General features: G+C 36.1%; 1 protein-coding gene across 1 annotated transcript in view; it reads right to left on the bottom strand.

Moving 5' to 3' along the window:
* Pcca (propionyl-CoA carboxylase subunit alpha) overlaps nt 1–27,168 on the bottom strand; it is a 157,580-nt gene that overhangs the window by 112,099 nt on the left and 18,313 nt on the right. Inside the window, exons 6-7 of the mRNA XM_042696995.1 lie at nt 13,338–13,448; nt 6,871–6,973 (exon numbers count right to left, since the gene is read on the bottom strand). Of these exons, the coding sequence (XP_042552929.1) occupies nt 6,871–6,973; nt 13,338–13,448 (214 nt within the window). The remainder of the gene's footprint in view (nt 1–6,870; nt 6,974–13,337; nt 13,449–27,168) is intronic.

The raw sequence follows: 27,168 nt of genomic DNA, 5'->3' as shown, positions 1-27,168 counted from the left end.
CCATTGCTACTGCAACAAAAACTTGTATAGTCCTCTTAAACCACATTGGCTTCTTGATACTTTTCAAAAATGCCAAACATACTTAAACCTCAGGTTCTTTGCTCTTTCCTCTGACCAGAAGAGCTTCCCTCTGATATAGACATGACTCATTCCTTTACTCCTTTTTTCTTTTGTTCTAAGGTTAATCCTCTCAGCCAAACAATCTATCTGTCTACATTAAAACCTTAATTATCCACCATCTATATTCCTTCCCTATCCTTTCCTGGTTTGTTCTTCCTTGACAAAATAGTCATAAGGTAGATCATCTTCAGTCCTACCAAAGGATACTACTGACCTGATTTATCTATTTTCTACCTGAACTGCAATGCCTGGGAATAGAAATTTCCTTTGTTTTCTTTTAATTATTTTGCTCCCTGGTAAATTCTCTAACTTGAACTTATGATGTAAAAGGTGCCATTAAAAGGCATATGATTACATTTAATGTATAGCTGACTCACTTATTCAGTAAGAAAGGAAAAATACATCTTTAATACAAGATATAAATATTTCAGCCAGGCATAATGGTACACACCTATAATCCTAGCACTTGGGAGATCAAGGAAGGAAGATCCTGAGTCCAAGCCCCGCCTGGACTTTATAGCAAGACTTGAGCTGAAGAGCTGAGGGACAGCACTCAGGCCCAGAGTTCAAGCCCCACAACCAGAAAAAAAAAAAAAAAAAAAAAAGAATCTGTCTCAAGTAGGGGGAAAGAGCATTTCAAACCAACAGCTTGCATATCTGTTGGTGTTTAAACCATCAAGGCATTCCAATTAATCAAGAGTGAAATGAGTATAATAACTGCCACCATTCTTCAAACAAAATAGTTGTTATTGAGGACTTATAAAAATTTTTAAGAGGGTGGGGCTGGGAAGGTGGCTCAGTGGTAGAGCGCTTGCCTTGCATGCGTGAGGCCCTGGGTTCGATTCCTCAGCACCACATGAGCAAAAAGAAAAAAGCCGGAAGTGGCGCTGTGTCTCAAGTGGTAGAGTACTAGCCTTGAGCTGAAGAGCTGAGGGACAGCGCCCAGGCCCAGAGTTCAGGCCCCATGACCGAACCCCCCCAAAAAAAAATTTTTTTAAGAGAAAATCATTAATGGGCATCTAACTTTCATGAACAATGTGTTAATAAGTATATCTCATTGTACATTAACAGTAATTCTGTCTTTAAACTATTATTATCTCCATGTTATTAATGAGGAAACAGAATTGGCAAAACCAGGGAAGAGTCCATGTCTCTGACATCAACATTGTATGTACTTACACATTTCCAGGTATTAGAAGTTCTAGCCAATAGAATGGTATAGAAAAAGCAAATATTATGACTTACAGAAAGGAAGACACAAAGTTATGATGAATAATAATAAGTTATTTTAGTTCATTACATAGCATGCATTTCATTCAAAAATTAATCTAAGACAATCACAATATTCCAGTTCCTTTTCAATGACTGGTTTAGCAATAGGCAGGTAATTTATTTCTAGTCAATGAGAATTGAGAAGTAGGAGCTGGGTAACTTCTGGGAAAGGCTTCTTATTTCTTAGAGATAAGAAAGAAGAAAGATGACCCTATCTAGACTGCTAAGTCTAGTAGCTAGTCCATACCTAGTCTGCTACAGCCTTCTGATGAAGCCCAGCACCAGATGAAGGCAAAGCCTAGAAAGCCAGGCAGAGATGGCCTGACTCAAATACACTGCGTTTCCTTCTTCCTATCTCTGAACCTTTTGTTCTTGTACATGACATATGATAACCCATTTGTTTGAATCAACCTTTCATCGCCCAAACCTGGAAGCTTCAAGTGATTTTAGGATTGCTCCCTCTAGAAAACAAGTGAAAAGTTATTACACTGAATTTTTAAGTTTAGGGAGATTTATTATAAAGGAAGTACAAATACTGAAGTAAATAAGTTTGATTATCAAAACAGGAAGTAGAATAGTGGTTACCAGGAGCAACTGTTCAATCGATATAGTGTTTGTTTCAATCTTATAAAAAGCAAAGGTTCTAGAGCAATTGAGTAATAATGTGGTTAGAGCTGACACCACTAGAAATGGTTATGATGGTAAATTTTATTATGTATCTTTTCTTGCAAAAAATAACTTTCATTAGTTTTCTTTTTTTTTTATAACCACAAGTGAATCCTGAGGATTAAATGTTAAATGTTGCTAATTATTTTCTAATTATTTATTTATAAAATAAATGTTTAGGATTCTGAACACATCCTCTGTGGAATGGTGATTGCAAAAAAAATGAAGAAAGAAAAGAAGTCCAACAAAATTTAACTTACTATGTATCTCAAAAAAAATTATAAAATAACAGAGTCAACTTTTTTTTTTTTTTTTGCCCATCCTGGGGCTTGAACTCGGGCACTGTCCCTGAGCCTCTTTGGATTTGAAGCTATCACTCTACCACTTTGAATAGTTTATTGGCGATAAGAGTCTCACAGGGACTTTTCTGCTTGGGCTAGCTTCAAACTGTGATTCTCAGATCACAGTGTCCTGAGTAGCTAAGTTTACAAGCATGAGCCACTGGTGACCAGCTAACATTTACTTTTAAAAACCTTGAAACATATATATTATATGAAAGTAGATAATATTGTACACACTCAGTCCTGAGGACTGAGCTCTAAAAGTGAGCCTGGGAATTACTCTCACCAGGTCCCTTCCCTATTTCTTAAAAGATGCCAAGCATGCCCTCTATTAGGGATGAGAGGTGTGGTCATCAGTCATTCCACTACCAGGAAAGATGAACTTCCAATACTACAAATGTAAGGTCTGAACAGGGACACCTTCCTCCCTCTTGGCTAAGTTTCTGCCAAGTATCTGTTACCTAGGTAACTGGCAGACCTGAAAGCAGTCACCTTCCCCTCCTGCTAGGTCACATCCTGGGCCCCCTCTGGTCACAGGCCTCCCATATGACCTCAGGAGGGTCCCAGACCCTGAGGTCACATCCAGATCCAGTGTGGCCACACCTTTCCCCAACCTAGCCACACCTCCTCCTGTCCCTGGCCTAGATAAGTCCTGACCAGGGGTGGGTCGTCCCCCCCTCCCTTTTCCTTTTCAGCCATGCTTCTCCACCATGCATGGTGGGGGCAGCAGTTCGGTAAATAAACTTCTTCTCCTGCCTGAATAGTGCATGGTGTTCTCCTCATTGGCTACCTAATGAAAACTACCTATTTAATATACCTTACAACAAACAGTATCATGATAATCTCAAATTAGATAGCTTACCAGAAAGAGAATAATCATGGAATTAGGAAAGCTGAGTGACAGGAATGAGGACAATTGCACAGCTACAAACCTAACAAAAGAAAGAAATCATTGCAGAGAAAAAAAAGGGGACAAAGAGAAAGTAAAACTATGTGGCAAAGGGAGAAGAGCCTTCTCCCTAGTGTCTGAGAAGTGTGGAGTAGTGAGGATGGACCTAAGCCAGCATTAAGTAGGTTACTGTCGTTCTCAGAAAGAATTCCTGATCCATGAACAACATTTGGATCTAAGGAAAACAGGCATTATTAGCCAAAATATGTTAAGGATTACTGAAAGGAAATAAAACATTACCCTTATTATTTTTTTCGTATAATTATTATCAATTAGTGAAACAAATTACTATACCAAACTATTATACCAACACAATCACTTTAGTTTCACATAATATAAAGTGACAATTTAATAGTGCTTTTAAAGATTACTTACTGCTGATTGAAAATGTTTTTACTTTAATGGTTGTTCGGGTGTTGGGAATTGAACCCAGGACATCATGCGTGCTAAGCACACACTCTAACACTGAGTTACACTCTCACCCTAACCCCAAGTGAAAAGAATAATTGTAACAAAAAGTAATTTCAGAGTCAGTGTGCATTTATGCAATTATGTCCACCAAATTTATTGTATGTCATCCTAAAAAGACTGCTATTGTTTCTGACATTAATTTTTCTTTTTTTCTAAAATACATGCTATCATTTTACTATCTAAATACTATGGGCACACATTAATGTATTTTTCCAACTCATAAATGATGAAAGAGTAAAAATCCACAGAGAAACTGGGAAAATAAGACCAGTGCCAAAACAAGTAACATAAAGGAAGGGCTGTGGGCTACTGGTTTGGAATCAAAAACATTACATCAACATGCCCAGAACACTACGGAGCCACACCTGGCCGCCAACTCTCAGACTCCATTCCCAAGCCACATGTTTCCAAAGACTTCTTAATAACGGATAGGAGAAACTATTTATTTTTGTCAGTTGTGGGGCTTGAACTTAGGGCCTAGGAGCTGTCCCTGAGTTTTTTTTTGCTCAAAGCTAGCTCTCTACAGCTCCACTTCTGGTTTTTAGGTGGTTAATTGAAAATAAGAGTCTCATGGCCTTTCCTGCCTGGGCTGGTTTTGAACCTTGATTCTCAGATCTCAGCCTCCTGGGTAGCTAGGATTACAGATGTGAGCCACCAGCACCAGGGGCCACTTTATTGTTTTAATTCTATTCAGTCTTACCCAAAATAAGTCAGCTACCTCAAAAAATAATGTATGTACATATTTTTTTTAAGCAATCAGTTTAGCTGGGCACTGGTGGCTCATGCCTGTAATCATAGCTACTCAGGAGGCTGAGATTATATCATGGTTTGAAGCAATCTGGACAGAAGTCTGTGAGAATCTTATCTCCAATAAACTACTCAGAAATAGCCTGAAGTGGTGCTATGGCCTGAGTGGTAGAGCACTATTCTTGAGCAAAAAATAAGTTCAGTGATAACTCCCTGGCCCTGAGTTCAAGCCCTAGAACCGGCACATACACACACACACACACACACACACACACACACACACACACACACACACACACACACACACACACACACACACACACACACATCAGTTTATTTTTAGCTATACTTTGGAATTGTAAAATAATAAAGTTCTAAATAGTAACAAAAGATAAGATAATCAGAGAATAATAAAAAGATAATGCAACATATAAAGTGAGCGCTTGAAAACCAAAGCTCAGCTCTTTCCTGCCTATTCATCTCCCTAAATCAGCAGTGTCCAATAGAACTTGGTGGAAATAGGGAAGTCATGATTAAAGGTTCTTGTGTTGCCCAATGTGAAGCCATTAACCACCTGTGACTATTAAGCCCTTGAAATATAGGTAGTATAACTGAGACACTAGATTTTAGGTTTAATTTTAATTGCCACCAATAGTTAGCACCTGCTTCCTGGACATCACAACCACAGGAAAACAACCGATTCAACCATTTTCCTCTTCTTCCAAATCATTCATAATTTATTAATACTCTAAATCCTCATCTCTCCCTGGACATACACCAAATCATAACTTTACAAAAAATTATATACTAAGCTTCTTGAACTTGCTCTTAACAGAACAAACCATATTAGCCATTAAGATACAGACCAGGGTGAAATTAGAGAGTGAGGATGAGGGGCAAATATGATCAAAGTACTTCATACACTATATGAAAACAGAATAGTAAAAGCTTTTTGAATTGTTCAAAATGGACGTAAGGAGATTAAAAAAGTAATAGAAGTGGTGAATATGATCAAAGAATATTACTTGAAAGTATGGAAATATCACAACGAAATCTCTTTATACTAGTAATATACATAAATAAAAATGGAAGGGGAGAGATCCAGCTTCAACTCAATTTAGCTCCTCATCTACCTGCTTCCTAAGAAATAATAGAAATTGGTGGTTTGTGCTTTCAAAGCTACTTGGTCACTTTCCATCTTCTTTTTTCTTCTTAAATCTTTGCTCTTCTTGTGGAAAAGGAAACGAAATTGAACACAATCTGGAAGCTCAGAGGAATAGTTTAGTGCTTAGCAATAATTATGCAAACCTGGCATTACTGCCCATTTGTATCTATAGTTTCATAGTTTCTGATATCTATATGTGTTTATATGTATTTTTAACTATATGGATTCATTCATGTGTGTGCATGTGTGTGTGTGTGTGTGTGTGTGTGTGTGTGTTCCAGAAGCAGACACAGGAGGTGTCTACTAAAAAAGGGACCTGCTACTTTGCTCCAGAACTTTGTTCTTACAGACCAAGAATACATTCTGAATTAGAAAACTGCAATTTGGTTCCACCACATCCTGACTACTACAATATAGTTTTCTCTGTTCTTTCATTTTCCCCTTTCCCATTCCTTTATTGCATAAAAGTAACTGGTATATGTGTAAATACTTATTGCTTTTCTTTTATCTTTTTCTTTTTCTTTAAACTAAATGACCAATGGTATATTTTTATTGACATCAAATGGAGATGGGATGGGGAAAAATACTGGTCTGAATTCATTCTTTTTTTTTTTTTTTTGTCAGTCATAGGCCTGAACTCTGGGCCTGAGCGCTGTACCTGAGCTCTTCATCACAAGGTGAGCACTCTACCACTTGAGCCACAATGCCACTTTCGATTTTTTCTGCTTATGTGGTGCTGATGAATTGAACCCAGGGCCTCATGCATGCAAGACAAGCACTCTACCACTGAGCCACCTTCCCAGCCCTGGATTCATTTCTAATACTCTATCTCAAAACTATTTTCAAGACTAATGAAACCATAAAACAGAAATAACAAATACAAACTAGATGTGTGCGTTTCCCATCAAATTTCACAGTATCGTCTTATCTCTACTAACAAGATTCTCTTTCTGAACTTAAAAAACTGTTAAAATGAAATATCTGCAATGTTATAGTTAAGAAGTGTGATTATATTATACTTCCCCAAAGGCCCACAAGAAGATCTAGAACTGAGATCAGCGGATCTTTCACTGGTTTTTTTCATACAGATAAAATAATGGGTATTTTCTCCTCATTCCGTTTTAAAAGATTTGCCATACCTTGAATGTTGGTGAAAATTACGTGCCCGTAACTGGGATACCACAAACAATGATGATGCTATCGCCAATAACTGGTTTTTCTCACTCTTTGATAAAATATGTCCTAAGGGAAATAAATTCATCAATCAATCAGTCATATATAATGTTAACATCTGTGTTTCTATAGTCCGAAGCTACTATTAAGTCAAAAACAAGTATTCCATCAGGCTTCTATTATGGAGTTAGTATTGCACACGGGAGAGAAGTGTAAACATTCTAATAAGACAATAAACCTTGCTCAGTTAGAAAAAAAATCGTAAAAGAGATACCCAGGCCAGGTGGCAATAGCTCATGCCTATAACACTTGATACACAGGAGGCTGAGATCTGAGGATCTTGGTTCAAAGCCAGCCTGGGCAGGAAAGTCTATGAGACTATGATCTCCATTTAACTATTAATAAAGCCAGAAACAGAGTTGTGGGTAGAATACCATCCTTGAACAAAAAAGCTCAGGGACAGAACTCAAGCCCTGAGTTCAAACCCCAGAACTGGCACATACTGAGAGAGAAAGAGAGAGAGGGAGGGAGGGAAGAAGGGAGGGAGAACAAAAATAATTACAAAGAGAAAGTTATACCCACAGAGATCTCACAAAATGCTTACGTTCTTAACATCTGTTTCCTGTCATCACTCACTACCTGAAAACCTACTTCTAAGAAAGTGAGGAGAAAAGGCCAGAGCTCCAATTTCTGCAGAAATAGAGATACACAGTCAAGGCTATGTTTGCTACATAAAGGAATCAAAGAGAATAAAGGTATAATTTGCTTCCCTCTATACATGCAGTCAAGAATCGATGTCCAATCAATCAAAGGACTTCTATCATCCTTACTCTCTCTTCCCATCATAATGTAGCTGGACTCAGAAATAGTGGTCTAGGCTAGAGTAAGACCACTTGACATGGCTGAGTGTTATCCAGCTGGTAAGCCCGTTCCATTTGCAGAATTCTAAAAGTAGTGGTATGAATCAAGAAAGGATGACAGATGGTACAGGATACAGGTGAACACTTCCCTCAAGAGTTCTGTAACCATACTACAATATCTAATACTACTACTTACCACCATACTATATACCAGATAGTAGAGAGAGCATTAAACAGTATAGTATACAACAGAAGCAATATTTTACAACCCATTAATGAAAACAAAAAGTACCCACCTAAACTTATTTCAAAGAAATGGAGCAATGTGAACTTTATGTCTAAAAATTACTCCAAATGATAATCAAACTTTTAAAAATGTCCAAAATTAACATCTAAACTCTTTTAAGTCTACAAACCATTTTTCTGTGGAGAAGTATTTCATGAAACAGAAGAGTACAGGAACCCAATAATCCATTCCTCGTTGAGACAAACCCAGATCCTGCATCAACACTTACACAAATGAGACCTACAAACTGGTTCTGGGAATTCAAGCAGAGAACTTTGCATATCATTTTTTTTCTTTCTAGAAATGTAAAAAACATTTTGTTTTTGGGATACCCAGAGGAATAACTATTTTTCACTAATCTTGTCTAACACTCAATGAAGCTTTCCAACATAACCTCAAGGCTCTCTTAAGAACAGTATAAAAGCACTCCCCTACTATTCCTTTCAAAATTATCTTTATTTATTTTTTATTTCTATGAAATTCTTATTATATATTTACTGATACATAAAATCTATTGTATCTACATTGCCTATCTCTTATTTCCTGCATGATTTTATTCTCATTACATTTTTGCCATGTTTGGGATACTTCTCCCATTTGTCTGTTTTTTATTTTATTATTTTATCTATCTATCTGTCTACAAATGGTTGTACAAGAGGGTGACAATTTAATATTTCCATTTATGCACACAGGGTCACCCCTTTTGTATCATTCCCCAACCTTCCCATCTACCCTTTCTCCTTGCAGTCCTAACAAGTTTTTCCACTTCCTTTTTCACAAATGTGCATTGAGTATTAAGATTATGTTCATCCACCATTCCCTTTTCCATATATCCACCTCCCTGAGCTAGCCTCACCCCATTCAAAGCATGTTTCAGTTTCCTAATATTCATTTTGTTAAATGGCCTCTTAATTGTTACTTCTCCCATTTATTTTGAGGGGTCACTCATTCAGTTCTTAACAGTGACCATATTAGATTCTGTTTTGCTAAAATGTTTTATGTCTAAAAATCACACTTTTTAGTTGTTCATCAAGTCTTTCTAACTTAAAATACTTAAGCATTCTTACTATTTTTCAGTGAGCAAAGTCATCTATTTTCCACAACAGCCAGCTGAAAACCAAGCATCTCCAATACTCATGGATTCTTCTATGTCCCCTCTCTAGATAGGCATCCTTTCCCACCTTCCAGCAGTGGCTCTGCTCTGTTTGTTCTCAATACTCAAGTCAAAGTGTTAGACAACGGTTTGTTGGTAAATGTTTAATGATTAAACCAACTGAGGTATAAGGGAAGAAAGAAGCCCAAGTAAGGGACTTTTGCTAATTTCCCTGAAAAAAATATTCTCCATGGCTGATTTCAAAAGACCCACAGACATCAAAGAGGATGGCTTAGGAAGACAGACACATGGGCTCTCACAATGCAATATAGCACATCCAGCGCCCAGCAAAGGCAGTTCTTGGAGAGATGTTCATAGTGCAAAATGCTACCTCATCCTTACAGCACCCTATATTCCTTAAGTCAAAGTCGTTTTCTTTTTTCTCTGTTCTTGAGACATTTTGCTTTTTAATCTTTACTCAGTACTTATTCTGTGCTGTCTAGTAATGCTGTGAGTTCTTCCATGATTGTTTTTCCTGTGCTGTTAGCTCTTTAATGACAAAAAAAAAAAAAAAAATACACTATCCATTTCTTATCTCCTTCTACAGCCTACTTCATCCTTCATTGAATGACTTTGTTGACTGAAATTCAGTCCAAATATTCTACTATAACTTTTAAAGGTATAAATATACTTAACTAAATAAAGGAAAAGTATAACTTATTGTATACTTTTCAGGATGAATCAATTTTCACAAAAACCTAACTTTTCAGAAGAAAACTATAATTCTGATAATTACTTTGATGAAGCTTGAGGCTAATGAGTAGCAAGAAAACAGAAAAATAAGTCCAAAATGTTCATTACACGACAACTGAAACTGCAGTCTTAAAATATCTTCTTCATTTTTTCCTTTAGTTAGGAATCAAAGGAAAATAGCTTTTCAATATCAGAATCCAAACAGTTAACAAGAACAATGCTGCATCTATCCCATTATTAAATTTTAGACATAATGACCTCAAGGTTCAAATCTAAGAAGTTTTGGTGAAACTGTTATAGTCTACAAATAGATTTGGGAAAATAAACACGTAGTATAGAGATTTTTAATGCAGTAATAAAGACAGGCACTTGCCTATAAACAGTGATTGGAAGAAAAGGACAGATGGGAAGCAGATGGGTAATCCCGAAGGGGCAAAATGACCCGGCCTCAAACATATTGAGAAGATCCTGCACTAACTTCAGTTGCCACTTCCTGCTGTTTCTTTCAAGCACATATATATTAAACAGTCAAGGATGATAGTTTAATATATGTAAGACCAGCTCTGAGGGAAAAACCCTAGGAAGGAGAAACAAAGTAACCTAGAGAAGAATAGGAGATATAGCCATTCAGAAAGAAGAAAAAAATACAAGAAAATAGCACATGAGAATAAGAAATATACATTAAGAGTGGCAAACACAGGTATGTACTTTCAAAGTCTTTAGAGTCAATATGACATGTAGCTTATCCCAATTGAAAAAAAGTTTGTGATTTGGATAGTAGCACAACTAAAGTAGTACTCAAACTGGAATTGAAAATCTTAGGACTGGGTCTGGGAATCTGGCTTAGTGACAGAGCACTTGCCTATCATGTACAGGCCCTGGGTTCAATCACAAGCACTACTCCCCCTCCCCACAACATCCCGGGCCCTTTCCCCCACAATAAAAGAATCCCCACAGATCCACTTCTGACTTCATTATTTTACTGGTTATTTAGCCTAATAACCTCGTTGGGTTTTAGTTGTCTTACATGAAAAAGAAAAACTGAGATTAATCTTTGCAAAAAGTTCTTTTTAACAACTTCTGACAATTAAAAATACTATGATCCTTTCTAGTATAGCAAATGAAAAAAGTTAACAATGTCAATGCTGATAATCTTTTACCAAAAGAAAAGGATTTGAGTAAGGAAATTAAAAGTAAATATGTCAGAAAACCAAAATATTATGGTTTTAAGCAAATTTCTAAGTTTGAAGGTAATTCCTGTCTCCAGAGCATTTGGAACATTTTTCATTGCTGCTAAATGTTCAATATAGAGTTATCAACCCCAACTAGAAATGTTAAATATCCATGTACATATATACTCACATATAAACATATCCATATATAGACAGAAATATATAACATTGTTTGTTCTGAAGGTCAAGGTCTGAAAAGTTTTCACCTTTTTCTCCTGCCTGATGTTTCCTATCCTATCACCTACACAGAAGCATTGGGCAGGCAGACATAAAAGCCTCTGAAATTTCCCAAGTCTACTTGACAACTTACTACAACTTTTAATCCAAACTATAGAAGAACAAACAAAATATCAGAATTAAAACAGAAGAAAGTGATTATCTCAATATATGTACAAATAAATTAAAATACTCAGTTGTCCTTTTTCATCATACTATGAAGATTCTTTTTTTTTTTTTGGGGGGGTCCGGTCGTGGGGCCTGAACTCTGGGCCTGAGCACTGTCCCTCAGCTCTTCAGCTCAAGGCTAGTGCTCTACCACTTGAGCCATAGCACCACTTCCGGCTTTTTTCTTTTTGCTTATGTGGTGCTGAGGAATCGAACCCAGGGCCTCAAGCATGCAAGGCAAGCGCTCTACCACTGAGCCAGCTTCCCAGCTCCTTGAAGATTCTTTTTAATGAATTAAATAAATATTTACTATCTATTATGGTACTATAATAAAAAACAGTCATCTAAATAGTTCAGACCTCATAAAAACAAGAGCTACTAATAACCATTCAAGTATAAAACTAAAATTATGTTAAGGATGTAATTTTTACAAATGTAAAAATTTGCATTTTTTCAAAACCCACAAGTTCTATACTTTTGAACATGATAAATCATGAGTTTTTAAAAGCCTAAATTAAAGAAATTCTTTGTGTGTGAGTATGTGTACATTTGTGTTAGTCCTGGGGCTAGAACTCAGGGCCTGGGTGCTGTCTCTGGGCTTCTTTTACTCAAGGCTAGTGTTCTGCCCCTTGAGCCAGAGCTCCACTTCAGGCTTTTTGGTGATTAATTGGAGATAAGAGTCTCATGGACTTTCCTACCCAGCCTGGGTGAACTGTGATCCTCAGATCTCAACCTTCTAAGTAGCTAGAATTACAGGCATGAGCCACCAGCATATTACTCGATAGTAATGATTAAACTCTAGATGACATTGAAATTCTAAAAGAAGGTACAAAACCAACTTGACAGTTAATCTTACAAAATTCTGAATTAAAACTTCTTTGTAAATACATGCAATAATTCATTTACATATGTCAAACTGAATTGACATATAGCTCCCAATATGACTATGTAAGTCATTTTATATACTCAAGTACTAAATAGAAGACTAACCTTCATAAATTCCCAAGCTCACAATGCATCTAGAGGCTCTGGCTGTTACCTCCATATCATCTCTATTAAGTTTCAGGTAACCCCTGAGGTTCTTAACAATGAAATGCTCATTAAAGATTTTGTCTTCTTTCTCACTTGATAAGTCATTGTCTTACCATTTGGAAATACTCTGATAACTTTCTAGTGCTAAAGTTCAGATTTATTTCTCATTTCTTTATTTAAAGCATCTTCATTATCATTAGCAGGATTAGCATCTGATTTTCTGAAAATGTCAGTGCTCTTTTTATAAAGATATATATTACTAAAGCTGAGTTCCTATTTATATTCATGCCAGTAAAGAGTAAAAACTAAGGGAGAGAGGAGGGAAAGTGAGAAAAAATGAGGGAGGGGATAATACTGTTTGGCAAGAAACGCACTCACTACCCCTCCTTACGTAACTGTAACCCCTCTGTGTATCACCTTTACAATAAAATCAAATCAATTTTTTTAAAAAAAGAATAAAATCTGCTTTAACATTCAAGAGCCAGATCAGTAGGTCAACAATCTATCTAGCTACATATCCAAGAATTAGATTCACAGAACATTCCACATAGCTGAATTTCTCATTTAACAGAATTGCAGATTATTATACTCATGAGTCATCCATAAATACTCCATATATATTAATCAACTATAATATAACTCATATATGTCAATAGCCTAGGACATTCCATATATATATCAATTATAATATATGCCAAAAGTCTTTTAATTCTACATATTAAAACTACACATTATATTAAGGCATAACTTTTTAAAAGCTTCTAATAACTAAAATATTCTAGCACATACAAACCTTTAAAGCCATCAGGATATACTTCAGAGAGAAATTTAGTGGTGATGTCCCCTTTTACAAAGCGGGAGTTGATTATCACCTCTCGAAGTAATGAAATATTATGTGTAACACCTAAAAATTTAAAAATATCAGAGTGAACAGGAGGACAATAAATTAGTTAAAAATCTAATTATTAGTAGAGAAACATCATCAGCATCCTATGACCTAGGAGAAACATCATCAGCATCCTATGACCTATCTCTTGACTTCGAGTAATAATAACTAATATTTGAATGCAAGGTATCAATAAAATCTTAAATAGAAACTTAAGTTTGTCATGACAAGTCAACATTGAGTTGACTTAGGATAGATAAACACCTTGTCAATAAATGAGACCCAAACAAATAACTAGAAAGAGAAGAAAATGAACCTCAACTCCAAATCCAGAGACAAAAATTAATTCAAAAGGGACCACAAACCTAACTGTAAAACCTAAAACTATTGTAAGACCTATGGAAGAAAATGAAGAAGGAAAAGGATTATTTACCTTGGGTTACCCCATACATAAAAATATGAATAATAAAAGTATCACTAAATTATATTTTATCAAAATATAGAAGGCTAGTCTTCAAAAGACAATTAAGAAATGTCAAGCCATAAATCAAAAGAAAATATTCATAAGAATACATATATCAGAGAAGAAATTTGTATCTGGGATTTCATAAAGGATACATACAATTATAATACAATAAGCAAAAATTTAAAAAACACAATCAAGGAGCTGGGCGCTAGTGGCACATGCCTGTAATCCTAGCTACTCAGGAGGCTGAGATCGGAGGATCACAGTTCGAAGCCAGCCCAAGCAGAAAAGTCGATGAGACTCTTAAGAGGAGCTGTAGCTCAAAGTGATAGAGTGCTAACTTTGAACAAAAAGTTCATGGACAGTGGCCAGGCCCTGAGTTCAAGCCCCAAAACAGCAGGGAGAAAAAAAAAAGTCAACATCCTTTCATGATAAAAGCTCTGAAGAAACTAGAAATAAAAGGATCATGCCTCGCTAGTACTAAGTCACTAATAGCTCATGCCTATACTCCTAGCTACTCAAGGAGGCTGAGATCTGACAACCATAGTTTGAAGCCAGCACTAGCTGAAAAATCTGTGACACTTTTACCTCCAATGAGACTTTTACCTCCAATTAGCCAGTGAAAAGGCTGACCATGCAAGGGTGACTAAAGCAGTAGAGTACCAGGCTTTACCAAAAAAGCCAAGAGAGAGTGTAAGGCCAAATTTAAGCTCCAGTACCAACACACACACACACACACACACACACACACACACACACACACACACACACACACACACACACACACACACACACACACACACACACACACACACACACACACACACACACACACACACACACACACACACACACACACACACACACACACACACACACACACACACACACACCAGAATCTCAATACTGAAAAAAACTATATATGGTCAAAATTATACCAAATGAAGAAAAACTAAAAACATTTCCTCTAAAATCAAGAAGATGAGCATCTACTTTCCATTCTAATTCAATGTAGTTACATCATAGTCATGGGAATAAGGTAAGGGAAATGAAAAGAAAACAAATAGAAAAAAAGTCATATTATCTCTATATGCAGATGATATGATCTTATTCTTAAAAGATTCTAAGGATACCACCAGAAAACTGTTAGATCTGATAAACACTTCCAACAAAGTAGCAGGATACAAAATCCATATACAACAAAGTATAACTCCTTGATAGAGTGTTGTAGAACTAATTCATACAGAAACCATATAGATGAATAGAGACTGCCCTATCCAAACTTCTGTGTCGTATTAATTGTTAAATCAGCTGAGATAGTCAAATAATATTAAAAGAGTTTCAAGAAAAGAATAGAAAATAAAAAGGGGGTAAAATGTGAGAAAACCCATCTTTTCCATCAAAGTAAGCTGCTTTTAAGTTCCTACTTTGGCCTAGTGGCTTGGCTCTGGTTGATTATTCTGCTAAGACAAAATCAGCAAGTGAAGAAAGGGAAAGAGGCAATCCTTTGAGATAAGGAAGGACTCTTGAAATGTAAGGTTTTATCTTAACTGGTTGTCTCAAAATGGTAAAGGAACTATGTTTTGAGATTACTTGTGTGCTGTTAATCTTATCTCAAAGTCTTTTAATGGTCACTTTGTGTAAATACACCCTACTCTCCTAAACTAGCCAATCATGAGCAGATTGTGAGCATAAACTCACCCAATCCAAGCAGAGGGCAGGGCCTGCTGCAATAGGGATAGAAAAGGAGCTGCCAGCCTGCTCTGTATGCTTGCTTGCACACTATTGGCTGATAGTACAGGAGGAGGGAGGGGGGAGGGGGAGGAAGAGGAGGAGAAGGAGAAGAAATAATAATCAGGAAAACTTCTGCTTTACAATGCCTAAAAAATAAGCTATTTTAAAAAAACTAGGAATACACTTAATCAAGGAAGTGAAAGAATTTTACAATAAAAACTACAAAACCTTGAGGAAAGAAACTAAAGAGGACACTAAAAGTTGGAAATGCCTCCCCATGTTTATGGATTGTAAGAATTTATATTGTGAAAATAGTTACATTACTATAGGTGATCTATAAATTTAATGAAACACCCCTGAAAATCCAGTAACACTCTTCATAGAACTAGAAATAGAACTAAAACTCAGTAAGGGGGCATAAAAGAATCTGAGAGCTACGGGGCTGGGAAGGTGGCTCAGTGGTAGAGCGCTTGCCTTGCATGCCTGAGGCCCTGTGTTCGATTCCTCAGCACCACATAAGCAAAAAGAAAAAAGCTGGAAGTGGCACTGTGGCTCAAGTGGTAGAGCACTAGCCTTGAGCTGAAGAGCTCAGGGACAGCGCCCAGGCCCAGAGTTCAGGCACCACGACCGGACCCCCCCAAAAAAAAATCTGAGAGCTACAAAAAAAAAAAAAAAAGAGCAATGACAGTAATGTTGTACTTTATCTGATTTTAAATTATACTCAGCCATAGTAACAAAATCAGCATGATACCAGCATAAAGCAGACATGCAAATCAATGGAATGGAAGACAATAATAAATTTACACAGCTACAACCATCTGATTCCCAAAAAAAAGTGTTGAAAAATACACTAGAGAAAAGTTTCTTTAAGAAATGGTGCTAAGAAAATGAATATCCACAGGTAGAAAACTGACACTAAACCCCTATCTTACAACTTGTATAAAAAAAAATTCTAAAATGGGTAAGACCTTAATGTCAGACTTGAAACAAACTACTAGAAAAAAAATACAAACACTTCAATATATAGGCATAGGTAATAACTTTTTGAACTAGTAAGAATTGATAAGAGGTATTATATCAAATTACTCATTTCAGTACAGCAAAGGAAATAATAATTAGAGTGAAGAAAGTCTATGAATAGATGAAATCTTTGCAAGCCATTCATTTAATAGAGCATCAAAATCCAGAGTATATAAAGAATTAAAAAGAATTATTTGACTAGGCATCAGTGGCTCATGTCTGTAATCCTAGTTATTCAGGAGGCTGAGATAAGAGGAAGCCAGCACCAGCAGGCAAATCTGCCAGATTCTTATATCCAATTAACCACCAGAAAACTGGAAGTGGCACTATAGCTAAAGTGGTAGAATGCTAGCCTTCAGTGAAAAAAAATCAGGAACAGCATTTAAGCCCTGAGATCAGGCCCCACAACTGACAAAAAAAATAGAAAAAGAAAAAGAAAGAAAGAAGTACTCACCAGACAAATTGTCAATCAATCAATACATGAGCAAATGAACTGAACAGACAGTCTTCAAAAAGAAGATAGCCAATAATATATGAAAAAAATGTCCAACATCTTTAACCATTTTTAACTACTAGGGAGATAGTTATGAAATTTTTGAGCATCTCTGATCCTGACCCAGAAGATATAGTATGTCTAAATTTTAGAAAAGGCAATTTTTAAATTATCCAAATTACTGTGAAACATTTAGAGAAAGTTCCAGAATTTAAGTATCAACATTGTTCTTTTAGACCATATTTCACAGAAGTTATCATATGAAGATAATGGTATATAAAATCTTTTTTGCACATGACCATGAAAAATGCAACATTATTCCTTGCTCCATAGGTAATGACTTATCCCACAGCCCATAACTATTATTCCTAAGAACTGTTACTTTTAAACAGGGAAAGACATTCAAACTTTAAATATCTGAAGTATAGGAATACCAGACTCTTCTAATGGATTTTATGAATAAATACTTAACAAATACTTGATGACACCAATTACCTTATGAATCATTGGGGAGGGGGGGGGGAGACAAAAACATGGCTTCTACCTATTTAAAAAAAAAGGTGTCCTTTACTTACTACCTATTTTTGGAGATAAAGAGTCTGGCAACTTTCCTGCTGGGGCTGGCTTAAAATTGTGATCCTCAAATCTCAGCCTCCTGAGTAACCAATGAAAATAATGAGAATTCCAGGCAATATATCAGAAGGCCTAGAAAGACAAACTAGGTAGGCAACAATTTAAAAGACAACACATCTTGAAAGAGGAAAAGGCATAAAAGGGTAATTAATCCCTCAATCATGTATCCTAAGCAGATAAAGCTAAAGCATTGTTGAAGAAAATCATCTCATCTGCCAGAGAGGAACATATTAGGGACTGACAAGATAGATTTTCCTGGCTAGTAGGTAAAAGAACACACACAGACACACAGACCAAGGGAGATGTAGCAAAATGCAAAAATGGACAGTTGAGGTTTTAGATGATGCTTAAAAGAAACTTAAAGGTTGTTTTGTGGGTTTGGGGGGTTGATTTTTTTAAAAATCTTTCACTGTTGTCAAAAGCGGACCCTATTATTTTTGAAGGGAGGACTGGAAGAAGATATTTGTGGAAATGAAGAGAGCCTAGAGCCAGAGGTAGCCACCAATCCAACCAGAGCATTCAGGATACAATCGGTCAGGGGAAGACTTCGATATCCCTGACAAACAATGCAGACAATCACATTCATGCATTCCAGGAACCACTCAGGAAAAGGGACTTACATAGAAAAGAGGCAAGAGTAAAGACATGAAAATGCATTTGCTCATATTTACATGATGAAAAATGACAGGGTTGTGGTCTAAAGGTGGGCGTTGACAATACAGATGGAAAAAAGAAGATGGACTTGCAAGAGACAAGGCAGAGACACTTAGTTGACATAAAGGATAGGAGAGAAGCCAAGCACAACACGCAAATTTTTGGTACTACAGTATAACAGAAGATGTCAGTGCCCTCAAGACAAAGGTTGATAGGAAATTTCTTTTGCATTTTAGGCGAGTTAGATGATTCTAGGATAATTGACTATCCTATGGCTGAATGATTAAACTTCAGAAAGGCAGTTAGACACCTCTGTGTAGCGCAGAGGGAGGTACCCTCGACACGTGGGTGGCCATCCATGTAAAGGAATCCAATACTGCAGAGTATTCAAATATTACAATACTACAAGTTTTGGAAAAAAATAAGATCCTAAGAGAGTAACTGGCAAGGATGAAAATCAGAAAACCAAGATGTAGCATTTTATTGATTTTTTTTTACAAGGTGGTTCTATGTACTAATTAAATAGGAATATTTCAATTTATAAGCTTTTTGCAAAATAGCACATAAGTTAACAAAGTATTCTGTCAGGATTTTTGCAGATTATGAGACATTATTTCCCAAGTTAAGTAATACTATTTTTATATTTAACTTTATAGGTTTCCCTTTTATAGCCTGGTAGTGCTGATAAAAATTTTCTAGCTCTCTGTGTGGCCAATATGACAGTTGGAACCAGACTCTGTCTTCAGTGAAATGCTGCATGAGTTTCAAAAATAGTTAATGGTAATTTGAATCTTTGTTCAAAGGTCACTTTAGCTTATTTTTTTAATTTTTAAAATTTTTTAAAATAATTTTTTACTGAGATTAAGTGATTATATAAATTTCACAAATTACACAGTATTGTGGGATAATAATACTTAAAGTCACATACAAAAAAAAGTCACATACATATTTTAACCTTCACAAAGCAAACTGTCATTATTATGGTCTATAAAGTTTGTGAATTCTATGAACTTTGACTTTAATCAGCTTATTAAGTTATTCATGATTATTTATAATTCTGATACTCAATATCAATTTCTGACTGATGGTGTACAAAAAAGTTAGAATGTATGCAATTTTATAGGGTAAATGTGTTCTGATTTTATTCTACAATCAAAGTTAAAAAGGAATTGTTGATTTTTAGAAAATGTGGCTCAAAGGAACATAAACAAATATTAATCTATATCTTTGATACCAAAGAAGAGACTTACTCAACCATGTAATGAGCATGGGCTCTTTAAAGTCTTTCTACTTGACGTATAAATGCAGAATTAAAAATGTACTTTCCCCTCAGTACATTAAAACACTAACACATTTTTCTTTAATGTTCATAGATACCATATTACATATTACCATGCCAAATCAAGTCTTAATCAGCTTGTCTTTGCTATGGATTACATGTGAAATAATAAATGGTAAAATTGACTATTCAAAAAAATGAAAATAAAGAAATAAAACAAAAATGTCACTGTATTCTAAAGCCAAAAATAGAAATCATCAAAAAATTATTGCATACATATAAGTTCAAAGCATCAGTATGGATGGGAGAAATCACTGAACTATTAAAAGGTATCCTACCAAAAAAGTTACCATTGTGAATTTAGTTTACTTTCTTTCCACATCTGAGGCAAGACAATGCCATTTGAACAGCTCGTTATATAAACACTAAGTAGATAGTAAAGGTATTCTTTGAGAGTTAGTTTTTAACTTCAACAATATTATTACTAACATACTCATAAAAATTATGCCTAAAAGTTTTAGGTTGGGAATTGAGGAATGACCTCTGCCAAAGTTCACCAGGTCCCATCTGTATGGGAAAGCATGAATAGGCCACAGAGAGAGGCCCCAGAAGCAGCCTTCTCCTGACTACCTGCTGGTTCCAAAACACAGGCCAGACATCAGTTGTGCACACTGCCAAGATCAAACAGAGGCCAAAAGGCACTGTTTCTTTCATGGAGACTTAGAAATTAACTTCAACCAAAGTACAGTTTTACTAAAACATTTCTCTATTTTAACAAGAGCCCACCATCAACTTAGGGCGGGGGGGGGGGGGGGGACGGGGAAAGAAGTATTCATATATGAACAATTAAGTAGTTGTCAAACAAGACAGCAAATTACTCTAACTTTGGCCTTCACGGAACAATTTTAAACCTATCATTCTTTAGAATTTGCTAGGTAAGTAAATTTCAAAAGGGTATCTCAGGAGGTAGGAAAAAAGATCCTCTTCCCTTCTTCTAGAAACTTAATTCATTCTGGATGGATTTCAGATTTTTAGAAAATTTGCAAAAAAAATAGTACCATTCTATATCCTTTACCTAGGTTCTCCAACTTGAGCATCTCACCACATTTATTGGCTTAATCATTACTTTCTCTCTGTATGCACAGACTATGAACATAATTTTCTTCTATAAACATTGAGAGGTAAATTATAGAAAATAGAGTATGTTACCTCTAAATACTTCAGTGAATGTTTCTTAAAAGGTAAATCTCTCCTGTAATCACAATATAATTACCAAAATAAAATAGTGTGATACTGACAACAGTATCATTATCTAATTTATTGACTTCAGTTAAATTTTGCCCAATTGTCCCATTGCTGACCTTTAGAGAAAAAGAAAGAAAGAAAGAAAAAGAGAAAAACATCTTTTCCTGTTCCAGGATCTAATGCAGGATCACATGTCCCATACAGTTGTCATGTATCTGTAGTTTGCTTTGATCTAGGTAAGTCAATTGTTGCTTGACTTCTCTTTGTGTTTCTTGACCTTGACATTTTTGAAGAGCAGAAACCATTTATTTTGTAGATGGTCTTCCAGATTGCTTATCTGATGTTTCCTCATGATTATATCCACACTACACTGTTCAGTAAGAAAACCACACACAAAATGTTCCCAGAGCATCACACCAAGAGGCATGAATGCAGGCAAACTTATGCCATCACCAATGAAGTTAATCTTGTAGTAGGTTAGGTTTCTAGTGTATAGTAATTGCATGTAAATGCATATATTTGCCATTGCAATTAGTAAGTCTGTTATGAAGGAATATTATGAAACCATAATAAGTTTCTCATACTTTCGTCATTTAATTTTAGCATTAACTGATGACTCTTACTTAAACAATGTTTGTCAAATTTTGAGTTTTTTCCTAGATTTATTAGTTAAAAATCTATAAGACAGATGGGTGCCATTTCCCCCATTTATCCAACCCAACTTCTTTCATTTTCTCTTCTTCTTATTATTATTATTTGGTTGTACAAAAAGGTTCCAATTCCATAAGTCAGGTTATGAATACAGTGCTGCTTGGACAATATCACCCCTTCCTCCATTCCCCCCCTTCCCTCTCCCACTCCTACCCTTGTTACATATCTTAACATAATGTACATTGAACATTTGAATGTTTGCTTGCCCTTCTTTTCTCCATTCCTGTGTCCCCGCCTTGGCCCACTCCTCGAAATATTTTTCCACTTCTTGAAATTTATTTTGATAAACAGTATTTCAGTTGTTCGGAGGAGTTATGTTTTGGATTCCTCCCCTTAAGTATACCCTCCTTTAGTCAGTTTGTTTGGGTGTAAATACACTGAGTATATGCTATGATGTATTGTATTTTAGATCTGGCTTCTACATATGAGAGCAAACAAGAACAGTTTGTCTCTCTGAGCTTAGCATACTTCACTTAACATGATTTGTTCTATGTCCATCTATCTCCCTACAAATGACATAACACTATTCTTTCTAGTAGATGAGAGTAAAATTCCATTATATATATGCACTGTATTTTCTTACTCTGCTTTACTGGTTTGTGGCATCTCAGCTGTTTCCATAACTTGGCATTGTAAGTAATGCAGCAATGAACATGAATTTGCAACTGTCTTCCATGTATTCTGATTTGTAATGCTCTGGGCAGACACCCAAGGTACGTGGTGGTTCTATGTTTAGTTTTTTGAGGAACCTCCAAAAACATTTCCAGAGTGGTTGTACTAGTTTACATTCCCACCGCATTTGTTACTGTTCAAATAATCAGTACTGACAAATCTTACTGGAGATGGAATCTCAACATTGTTTTGATTTGCATTTCCTTTATGGCCAGGAATGTTGAGCATTTTCTCATTTGTGTAGCCCATTCTTACTTCTTCTGAAAAGTCTTTATTTAGCCCCTTTTCCTATATATTGATTGGGTTATTAACTTGAGGGGGGGGTTGAGTTCCTGAATACTTTGGAATATTAGGCCCTTGTCAAATGTATGACTGGTAAAGATCTTCTCCAAGTCTGATAGATGTCTTTTTAGTTTAATAACCTTGTCCTTTGCTGTGCAGAAACTTTTTGGTTTCATGTAGTTCCACCTGTCAAGTCTCTCTCCTATTTGCTGTGTCCTGTACTCTCTTCAGAAAGTTCCTGCCTGTGCCAATAAACTCTGATGTTTTTCTCCTATTCCATCTTTCAGTAGTTTCAAAGTTTCAGGTCTGACATTAAGGTCTTTGATCCATTTTGAGTTGATAATTGGTACGAGGTAACAGACAGGGAACCCATTTTAGTCTAGTCTTATACATATGGATGTCCAGTTTTCCCAGTACCAATTAAAAGGATGTCTTTCTTGTACCATATATTTTTTGCTACCTTGTCAAACATCAGATGACTATAAAACTATGAGTTTATTTCTGGATCTTCTAGTCTATTCCATTGGTCTTCAGGCCTATTTTTATACCTGTCCCAAGTTGTTTTGTTAGTACAACTCTGTAATAAAGTTTGAGGTCTGGACCTATGACACCTTTAGCATTGCTTTTTTTTTTGCCTAAAATTACTTTGGCTATTCAGGTTTTTTTATGGCTTCATATGAATTTTGGGATTTTTTTCCTCTATCTTGGTGAAGTGAGTAAACTGAGTGAAGTTGAACTTTTAGCACACATTTGACAGTATGGTCATTTTCACGATAATAATTCTACCTCTCCATGAATATGGAAGGTCTTTCCATGCCCTGGTGTCTTTTATTTCCTCTAATTTTTGTAGTTTTCATTATATAGATGTTTGACTTTTGTTACATTTATTCCTAATTTTTTGAGGCTATTAAAAATGTTTTCCTGATTTCTCTCTCTGTCTGTAGTTGTGGATTAATTTTGTACTCTGATACACTGCCAAAGTTATTAATCGGCTCTAGAAGCTTGGCAGTGGAATTTATAGGTCCCATTCATTATTGTTTATAGTTATCGGATCATGTCATCTGCACATAGGGATAGTTTTGACTTCTTTTTTCCCTATTTGAAACCCTTTCCAACACAATTTTTATGTCAGAACTCATGGACTCTTTTTTTAGTAAGTTTTTTATTGTGAAAATACTGTACAGAGGGGTTACAGTTACATGAGCAAGGTAATGAGTACGTTTCTTATCAAGCATTGTTAACTCCTCCTTTGTTTTTCCCCTACCATCCCTTCCCTCCCATCTCCTCAACTACACTCCCTTCCCCCTCCCACCCTCACCCAGTGCCAAAATTGTAAAGTTTGTACATCTCATTGTTACAATGGATCAACCTGCATCCCTATTTAAACATTTTTTCCCTTCCCCTCCCCAAATTATACCGACCTCAAATACAGTGAAAACGAGGGTTATATCATGGGGGAGGGACATACAAACCAACAAAAAAAATCACATGGTACCTTATAAATATGTTAGAAACAATAGCAAGAAAGAAAAAAACCATTTGTGTCCCTATCTTGGGGTTCATTTCGCTTAACGTCATCTTATCTCGTCATATGTACATAGCTTTTGACCTTTTCTGCTTGTCCCAGACATATACTAGTTACTGCAAATAAGTGAAACAGTAGGACCTGTGTTTCTTTGGGCCTGGCTTACTTCACTTAATATAATTTTTTCCAAGTGTTTCCATTTCCTAACAAATGGGGTGATGTCATTCTTTCTGGTGGAGGTCTAGAATTCCATTTTATATATATATATATATATATATGTGTGTGTGTGTGTGTGTGTGTGTGTGTGTCACATTTTCTTGATCCATTCATCTACTGAGGGGCATCTGGGTGGGCTCCATATCTTAGCTATGGTAAATAATGCTGCAATAAACATAGTTGTGCTGGTAGCTTTAGTATGGTCTTGTTTGTGATCATTTGGGTAAATGCCCAAAAGTGAGACTGCGGGGTCATAAGGGAACTCTATGTGGAGTCTTTTGAGGAACCTCCATACTGCCTTCCAAAGTGGTTGAACAAGTTTACATTCCCACCAACAATGCCCTAGGGTTCCCTTCTGGCCACATCCCCTCCAGCATCTGTTGTTATTAGAGTTCTTGATTTTAGCCATTCTAACTGGGGTGAGGTGGAATCACAATGTTGTTTTGATTTGCATTTCTTTTATGGCTAGGGAAGTTGAGCATTTCTCCATGTGTCTATTGGCCATCCTTCTTTCCTCTTCAGAGAAGTCTCTCTGTAAGTCTTTAGCCAACTTATTTATCGAGCAATTGATTCTTTGAGGATTTGTTGTTGGGGGATTTAATGTTTTGAGTTCCAAGTATATTTTCGATGTGAGACCCTTATCCGTTGCATGGCTAGTGAAGATCTCCCAATCTATGGGCTTTCTATTGATCTTGCTAGCTATGTCCTTTGCCATGCAGAAGCTCTGCAGCTTCATGCAATCCCATTTGCCCAACCTTTCTTCGATTTGTTGTGTTTTTGGGTCTCTATTAAGAAATTTTCGACCTGTGCCAAGGAGACCTAGGGTTTCCTACTGTTCTGTCCTGTAATGTTTTCGGGGTGTCTACTTTGACTCAGAGGTCTTTATCCATTTGGAACTGATTCTGGTGAAGGGCGATATATATAAGGATCTAGCTTTAGTTTTCTACAGGTGATAAACCAATTTTGCCAGCACCATTTACTGAAGAGGCTGTCTTTCTTCCATTCTATTTTTTTAGCTCCCTTATAGAAGATGAGGTGGCTGTAGGTCTGTGGGTTCATTTCTGGGTTTTCAATTCTATTCATGGACTCTTTTTATAATTCAGTGGATTACAATCTATTACTATCTGTTTTGTTGCTGAAGTTTCTCCAGATTTGACTAGTAGTAGTTACTGGAAGCTATCTCTTGTGTTATTTTGGGTTTTTATATTTTTTGACAAGTCATTATTTTTTTGAATATCTGTATACATCCTTACACAGATATTTCAGGCCCATCACATATTTTTCCTGAAATTATTTTATCAGGTAACCTGGCTTCATTAAGTAACTTGGTATGTAGGATCCAAGTTTGTTGCCAAACAACCTACAATACACAGGACATCCATCCAAAAAAGAAAAATCTCCTTAAAATGTCAAGTTGAGAAAAAGTGAACTAGATATTATGCTATTTATACGTATATATACACATACACACAAAGTATATACACACACATGTATTTATAGATCTATTTGTCTTCTCTGCTAAAACTCTTGAGTTCATCTCTGATCTCAACATAATACCACACACAAACAGAATCTATTCTATCCGGATACATTCCCACATCTGTTATCACCGTTTCTGACAGGAAAAACTTGGTTCTTAATATTCACAATAAATATATTTATTTCCCCATCCCAGACTATACATAAACTGGTCCAGAACTGCTACCCCCTCAACTATGAAAAACAAATCTAGAAACTAAAGTTTAATGTTTGTTTATACACATTTTCTCTTTAGCCTGAGGATATAACTTTTAAAAGTTATTTGGCTAGTTTTCTTCCCACCCACTTCCTTTCAGAGATTCAATTATTCATCTGGAATATAATCCATTAGCAGTTTCGATTCTGTTTTGAATTCTTTCTTCCAAAATGTTAATAGGTTCATTTGTCCAGAAATATTCACATATAACCAAAAGGAAAAATCATTAAAAATTGAAGAATTATAAGTTCTAGACCAGACAGGGCTGCACAGCTACACAGTAAGACCTTGCTTCAGAAAATAAAAATAAAAATTATATATATATATATATATATACATATATATATATATATAATCAGAGATTCCTCTTTATCTCGTTTGCCTTATTTTCCAACTCCCAAACATTTCTAATACATTCCACATCCACCTCCTGTGAGTGTAGCATCTAATCAGTTCTGGCTTTGTGTACATGATTTCTTTTGTTGTTGTTGTTGTTGGTCATGGGCCCTGAACTCTGGGCCTGGGCACTGTCCCTGAGCTCTTCAGCTCAAGGCTAGCACTCTACCACATGAGCCACAGTACCACTTCCAGCTTTTTCTGTTTATGTGGTGCTAAGGAATGTAACCCAGACCCTCATGCATGCAAGGCAAGCACTTTACCACTAAGCCACCTTCCCAGCCCTGTGTACATGATTTTTACAAATAAGCAGACGTATATATTATCTTTCCTAGTTTACCACCAGTATCTGTTCTCTCCTCTGTCCTTTAATAAGAGAATTGCTTTCCATTAGCTTGTAGCAGAAATGCCGCTTTGATATCAATTACATTTCACAGCTTCCTTTGCAGGTAGGTATGGGCATACAATTAAACATCATTATGGAAACAGAAATATAGATATCCCTTTTAGGTTATGACCTGAAAAGAGATGAGCATGAAGTCCTTGGCCACCTTCTTGATGGAATTTATAAGTACAAAATCAGTCATTTGAGGCTCCAAAGTGAGACCACCTGCTGTGGATGAATGAGCCCCCACCAGACTAGCCCTCAACAATGTTCTCACTATACTGCCACCCAC

This window comes from Dipodomys spectabilis, unplaced genomic scaffold, assembly GCF_019054845.1.
Source record: "Dipodomys spectabilis isolate Male_0828 unplaced genomic scaffold, ASM1905484v1 ptg000215l, whole genome shotgun sequence".
Classification (NCBI taxonomy): domain Eukaryota; kingdom Metazoa; phylum Chordata; class Mammalia; order Rodentia; family Heteromyidae; genus Dipodomys; species Dipodomys spectabilis.
The sequence above is the reverse complement of the archived record's forward strand: the minus strand, read 5'-3'. Positions and strand labels throughout refer to the sequence as shown.